This window comes from Bufo gargarizans, chromosome 3 (assembly GCF_014858855.1).
Source record: "Bufo gargarizans isolate SCDJY-AF-19 chromosome 3, ASM1485885v1, whole genome shotgun sequence".
Lineage (NCBI taxonomy): Eukaryota > Metazoa > Chordata > Amphibia > Anura > Bufonidae > Bufo > Bufo gargarizans.
The window spans coordinates 103,659,974-103,667,473 of record NC_058082.1 but is presented as its reverse complement, the minus strand read 5'-3'; the positions used below and the strand labels follow the sequence as shown (position 1 = coordinate 103,667,473).

At 38.2% G+C, this 7,500-nt stretch overlaps 2 protein-coding genes across 4 annotated transcripts in view; both read left to right on the top strand.

Annotated features, from left to right (window-relative positions):
* HOXC4 (homeobox C4) overlaps positions 1-7,500 on the top strand; it is a 116,727-nt gene that overhangs the window by 19,902 nt on the left and 89,325 nt on the right. The window lies entirely within an intron of this gene.
* HOXC8 (homeobox C8) lies at positions 556-5,204 on the top strand. Its single transcript, XM_044286437.1, has 2 exons — positions 556-1,774; positions 3,455-5,204. The coding sequence occupies exons 1-2, from the start codon at positions 1,339-1,341 to the stop codon at positions 3,745-3,747; spliced, it is 729 nt and encodes a 242-aa protein (XP_044142372.1). The 5' UTR covers positions 556-1,338; the 3' UTR covers positions 3,748-5,204.

Below are 7,500 nucleotides of genomic sequence, written 5' to 3'. Positions count from 1 at the left end.
ATCTATCTACATATTATCTACCTCTCTCTCTCTCTTGGTTTGGGGCCTTGGAACAGAACATTCCTCAGCCTTTCTAACAGACTCTCACCAATGGCGTCTAAACCCAACTCCTACCCTAAACCTATGCGCTGACAAAGCCCTGCACCAGCAGATGGGGAGAGGAGGGGGATTTGGGATTACAGCTCGGTTTTTCTAATTGCATTTCCCATGATTTTCTTTCCTCATTATTTGATTCCCTGATGCTACAAGACCACAATAAAATCGCCATCGTCGTGCATTTCCTTTGTCTCTTCTTCCAGTTTGGAGCCCTTCCTGGATGAAGCCTCCACGTTGTAGTCATTGATATCCTCACTCCTCAGGATGATTCCTCCCTGACTTAAGTCACTCAGATCCTGTCACCAGAGCCGGCAGCAGCAGCAGGCAGTCTGGGTCAGTGCTGCCAGCCATGCCATTGTCCTGCACAACCTCTCTGCCCTTTAACACTTTTATTTAAGCTTTCCTGAGACATTAAAAACTGTTTGCTTAATTCCAATAGGACGCCAGCCGGTGAGAGAGGAGCAGTGCAGACGTCAGAGGGGGAGCAGGCAGGCCAGTGACGTCATACTGGGCTACTTGGCTGCATCCTTATTACTGAAGGGGAAATATGCAATGTTGCAATAAGGAATAAAGCTCTTTCTCCCTGTGAGCTCCTGAGCTCCTGACACAGGCACCCTAAATATTTTTACCTGTTGAGGTAACCTAGGTTGACCCCACGGCGCATGTATTTTCCCACATCAGTGAAGAGGCTGGCTTAAAAAAAAAAAAAAGAAAGGAAAGGAAAGGAGCACCTAAAGATATTAATGCGCACCTTTCATAACCCTCCCTCATTCATTTGATATTTTTTTTTTCTGAAGGCTGGTGTGTTCCACGTCCATCCGATCCCCCCAAATCCTTGTCATTTCTTTCCAGCCTGTCTTGCAGGAGAGGATTGATGGATACAAATCGCGTGTGAAAGCTTCACCAGCGGGATTTTAAGGAATTTGCCTGTGGTGTTAAGGGAAGGAACAGTATAGAGGAACTGACAGAGAGAGCTCTACCTACCGACTGCACTACTAGAAGATCCAAGCAGCCCAGAGACACTCCAGCACCATGAGACGTCTGTGAGAAGCCTCCTAAGAACCCCCCCTCCTCATCACAAACAAAAACAGGACTTTAAGACAAGCCCAGGGGACACTTCTCCATTGATCTCTCCCAGAATTAAAAAAAAAGACTTGTATTGTTTGCTGTTTTTGATTTCCCTTTTTTATTATTATTATTATTAGGAGGGGGGGTGCTGCATCTGTCTTTAATGCAAGAGCCATGAGTTCCTATTTTGTGAACCCACTATTCTCCAAGTACAAAGGAGGTGAGTCCCTGGAGCCAACTTACTACGACTGTCGGTTCCCACAAAGTGTCAGTAGGAGCCATGCCTTGGTGTATGGACCAGGCACCACAGCTCCAGGCTTCCAGCACCCTTCTCACCACGTCCAGGACTTCTTCCACCACGGCACCTCCAGCATCTCCAACACTGGCTACCAGCAAAATCCCTGCGCCCTGACGTGCCACGGAGACGCCTCCAAGTTCTATGGCTACGATGCCCTACCAAGGCAGTCCCTGTATGGTGCCCAGCAAGAGACGAGCGTGGTGCAGTACCCCGACTGTAAATCGTCCTCTAACACTAGCTCTAGCGAAGGACAAGGCCATTTAAGTCAAAATTCGTCTCCCAGTCTTATGTTCCCCTGGATGAGACCTCACGGTTAGGATCTAATTTTTTTTTATTCTTCCTTCTCTACCATTTGTGTTTTGTGCATTGTGTCTTGTGGTGTTGTCTGTCTGCATGCTTTGTCCTTTGCCCACAACCCTAAAACAATAGGGCAGAATTTAGAATTTCCTGCTATCATCTCACCTCCTTTTTGTTTAGTTTTTTTTTATTATGCTTTTCTGGTCATTCCACCAGTCAGCAGTTTAGACAGAGACCAAAAAAAAAAAAAAAAAGATCAAGGTGTTTTAAGTGCAAGTCTTTAGAAGTCACAATGAACGAAGTTATTTTTATGGCTCTGCCTTGAGGAAAACAGTATACAGCTCCCACGAGGTTATTTGCTTAGTGCAGAGCTCCTTCATAAACCCATACAGTTTATCTTAATGGCTTTGCAAGTTAAAAGAGGTGAAAATGGTGTATTTACAAAGTGTCCAAATAACTTGCTTCAACTTAGGTGTGGAAGGCAGATCAGCCAAATGCTGTGAAATCTATCATAATGGCTCCTTTATTGGGAAGGCCGTTTAACTATATAGAGTTTATGGGGACTCCATGATGTTGGTGTATTCATGTAAGCCATTAAAACCTGATTGTAAAAAGTGAAGTTTATAGAATTTGATTTATAGCGTTGGTCTACATCAGGATCCATGAAAGTCACTGATTGTTTTGTAGCTCTATAACTAGCCAAAGGAAGGGTTAAATGCTTAATTGCATGCTATATATAATTTTATGTGCTTTATAATTATACCATGCATCATTATGTACTTATAATGATTGCTGTTATTATTATTGCCATAGAATTGGTGTTACTGATATTTAGTGTGGTAGAAGTAAGAGTATTATTATTAGCATTAGCATTATTGTTATGTCTTTAGATGCAAGTCTTATAGCTCATTATACCTTTTTGGGCAGGTGTAATGTAAAATAGAACTGGTGGGATTTTAATTTTGCCCCTTATGCATTGTAGACATGTTGAGATTTCAGATTTGTAAGTGTTAGAGGCTCTGAGGAGGGTAAATCCAAAGGAAGGGAATTGGAGCTGATACTGTTATGTAAAGTAGAAATATGAGTAGTAACAGCATTATTATTATTATTATTACTACTACTACTACTACTGCTACACTAATAGCATTATTGTTATGCATTTAGATACATTCCTCATAGCTCATTATTACCAGGAGACTTTTTGGTAGATAAAGTAGCACTGGTGGGATTTTAATTTTGCACCTAATGCATTTGATACATGTCGAAAATCTCGATTTTCTAATTGTTGGAGGCTCTGGTAAATCCATAGAAAAGCTAATGGTGCTTTTACTATTATTTAAAGTAGTAGTAGTAGTAGTAGTAGTAGTAATAACAGCAATTGTTATTATTATCATTACCATTATTATTATTTGTATGTTACTAGCATTGTTATTATGTATTCAGCTGCAAACCTCCTTGCTCTTTATTACCAGGATTATTATTTTTTTGGAAGGTGTTATGTAAAGTATCACTTGTAAGATGTACATTAGGTCTCTTGTAAAGTAGCACTGGTGGGATACACATTTTGCACCCATTGCATGTTAAGAATTCCCATGTTCTGAGTGTTGGGGACTCTGCTCCATTTCTATGGCTCCTGTGGAGCTGATCCTGGAAGTAGTAAGCAGTAATGGCTGTGTTTTCTTTTGCTATACCCAGCCCCCGGAAGACGCAGTGGAAGGCAGACCTACAGCCGGTACCAGACATTAGAGCTAGAAAAAGAGTTCCTCTTCAACCCTTACTTGACGAGGAAACGAAGGATTGAGGTCTCCCACGCCCTGGGACTGACGGAGAGGCAGGTCAAAATCTGGTTTCAGAACAGAAGGATGAAATGGAAAAAGGAGAACAACAAAGATAAACTCCCTGGATCTAGAGATGAAGAGAAGACAGAGGAAGAAGGGAATGATGAAGAGGAGAAGGAAGAGGAGGAGAAGGAAGAAAGCAAGGAATGATCTGACCTGTGGGGGAACGAGACTCCCTGTGTGTGAATGGCAATGTCTGTTTGTGTGAATGTATTCAATTCCTCCTTGAAATGTTGGTTTTATGATACATATAAAGCCAAAAAAATAATGCTCATAGAAACAGGGGAGGGGGCAGAGGGGACAACATTAACTACCTGTCACAAGTTCCAGCCTTGTCTTCTGGTCAGGACTTCACCTTGCATTTTGCTGTGGTTTATGTGGATAAAATGGGGGGAATTTACATTACCTTCTTATTTATGTCCTTCAAGTCCTGAGAAATAGGCTATTAACTTATAGCATACAAAGTGAAGGAAGCATACAGGGTTTTACTACTTCTAGTATGATTTCCAACAGACTGACATTTCTTGCAGCCACAATAGTATTAATTCCTTTTTATGTGAAATAAAAACTACCTATTCTCTTGTTTAGAGGCACATTGAGGGCCTCCTGATGTAACCTGTGTTTATTTAGAGTTCTGTATTCAAGGATGGGGTGGGGGAGGGGAGGGCCAGCACATACCCTACTATGTTAATTTGATATATATTTTTTTTATTATTGTTATTAAGTAATTGTCCACGTTTGGTATAATGCAGTCCATAGAGTTCTATGCAGCCTCTGCAGTTGTCAAACCTGTCAGCAGAGGGGATTGACCCCCAAGCTGAAGTAGAGTGTGTGCACATGGCTGACAATAGCTTAAAAATGAACCTATCTGAACATATAGCTGTTATGAGTGACCACAACAATTTCATATTTTCTCTTCCATCTGGGTTTAACATGGCTGTGTGAGCACTTATAACCTACCTTAACTACCTAGAGATCAGGCAATAACTATGTAACACACGTGGAGTGTACTTATACCTATGTATCTGGAACAGAAGATGGTCAGACTTCCAATGACTGGCAGTGATGCCCAACATGCAAGCTACTGAGTAGCCAATATAACCTAAAACTTGCAATGTAACTTATGATAATAATGATAATGATAACTACCTATAGAAGGAGATGCTATCGGGAAGTATTTGTAATGCAATTTTTATGTTGTTTCCTGCTGCTTTATCCCAACAACTGAAACTGCCTACATGGACGCACATTTAATGACTGTGTTTATTTTATCGTGCTTTTACAGTAGTTTAGGACTAAATTGCACTGAATGTAAAGTTACCTATTTGTCTTGACCCTATCTGTTAACGCAAGAGCTTGGGGTATTAAAGTATAAAATTTAAAAAAATGAAAATAAAAAAATTTAAAAAAATCATAAAAAAACAACATAAAAATGAAATAGTCTTTGTTTTATTTCTGTAATAAGCCTAGTTACACGTGTTCTCAACCTATGAATGTAGCAGACAAACCATGAACTTGTTCCTGGACAAGATAACATTTGTATTGTATACGTGAAACATTAAATAATATTATAAGAATAAAAATGAGAATAAACATGATTTTAAAAATTATAGTCCACTTTTTTTATTTGAAGTGCTGTAATTAGTTACCACATTATTCAGTTTTATTAATGTGATGTCTGTGTAAAGTATAGCTAGCTTGATAGGTAGGTAGGTAGATAGATAGATAGATAGATAGATAGATAGATAAAAGAGACAGACTAATAGACAGACATATACATAAAATAAAGTCAGGTAGACAGACAAATAGATAAAAAGACAGATAGGCAGACTGACAGAGAGATATATAGATAGATAGTAAGATAGATAGATAGATAGATAGATAGATGAGACAGAGTGATAGACAGACAGACAAACAAACAGATAGATAGACGAAAAATATAGACAGGTAGACAGACAGAGAGAGATAGATAGATAGAAACAGAGACAGATAGATACACAGACAGAAAAACAGACGAATAGATAGATAAAAAATTATAGATAGATAGATAGATAGATAGATAAAACATAGATACTTATAGACAGACATATACATAAAATATAGACAGGTAGACAGACAGACTGATAGATAAAAAGACAGATAGGCAGACAGATAGATAGATAGATAGATAGATAATAGATAGATAGAGAGACAGATAGATACACAGACATACAAAACAGACCAACAGATAGATAAAAACAGATAGATAGATGGATAGATAGAAGAGACAGACTGATAGACAGACAAACAGATAGATAGATAGATAGATAGATAGATAGATAGATAGATGAAAAAGATAGACAGGTAGACAGTCAGACTGCTAAAAAGACAGATAGGCAGACTGACAGAGAGATAGATAGATAGATAGATAGATAGATAGATAGATAGATAGATAGAGAGACAGAAAACAGATGAATAGATAGATAGAAACAAATAGATAGATAGATAAAAGACAGACTGATAGATAGACAGACAAAAAGATAGATGAAAAAGATAGACAGGTAGTAGCCAAACAGACTGATAGATAAAAAGACAGATAGGCAGACTGACAGACAGAGAGATAGATAGATAGATAGATAGATAGATAGAGAGACATATAGATACAAAGACAGAAAACAGACGAATAGATAGAAACAAATAGATAGACAGATAGATAAAAATAGATAGATAAAAGAGACAGACTGATAGACAGACAAACAGATAGATAGATGAAAAAGATAGACAGACAGACTGATAGATAAAAAGACAGATAGGCAGACTGACACAGAGAGAGAGAGATAGATAGATAGACGGATACACAGACAGAAAACCAGACAAACAGATAGATAAAAACAAACAGATATATAGATAGATAGATAGATAGATAGATAAATAGATAGATAAAAGAGACAGACTGATAGACAGACAGACAAACAGATAGATGAAAAGACAGATAGGCAGACAGGTAGATAGCTAGATAGATAGATAGATAGATAGATAGATAGATAGATAGATAGATAGATAGATAAAAAGAGAGACAGATAGATATACAGACAGAAAAAAAACCAGACAAACAGATAAATAAAAACAAATAGACAGATAGATAGATAGATAGATAGAAAGATAGATAGATATAGATTGATCAGCAAAAAATGAAGAACACACACTACTGGTATTCTGTAGCAGGTCGAAGTTTACATTCACACCCAATATTCTTCATATTCTAAATTTTGTGCAATTTCAAAATGTGGAAACTTTGGATGGGTAACTGCTTGCAGATCATATAAACACCCCCCCCCCTCCCCCCCCCAGTCTCTATAATAAATAATTATCTATCTATCTATCTATCTATCTATCTATCTATCTATCTTCTATGTAGCTATGGATGGGTAACTGCTTGCAGTCTGTATAAACACACACACAAACGTTACAAGTATTTCTATAGTCTATCTATCTATCTATCTATCTATCTATCTATCTATCTATCTATCTAATCATCTGTTGATATCTAACCAGAGCTGTTTTGATCCTTTTAAAGAAAATTAGAAAAAAGTAAAAATAAAAAGCATCCTCCAGACCTGCTCTGCACACAGGACAGAACCATGTGGTAAAGCAATAGCAGGAGGAAAATAAAACCATAAAACAGCTCCCAAAAGCTACAACAAATGTACAGTCAGGCGACGGTCATTTCCTGAAGGTATCCTGGGCATATGGGCATTAAAAGGGGAAAGCAACTCAGATGAAGGGGATTTTCACAAGACTTCTTTCCTCAGTGTAACTGAAGGTGACATTCAGTTTACACCTCCAGAACTATGTAAGTGCCACACATTTCCACTCTTTCAGCTATAGGGGTTAATGGTAAAGGCAGTAAACGCAATTATTGGA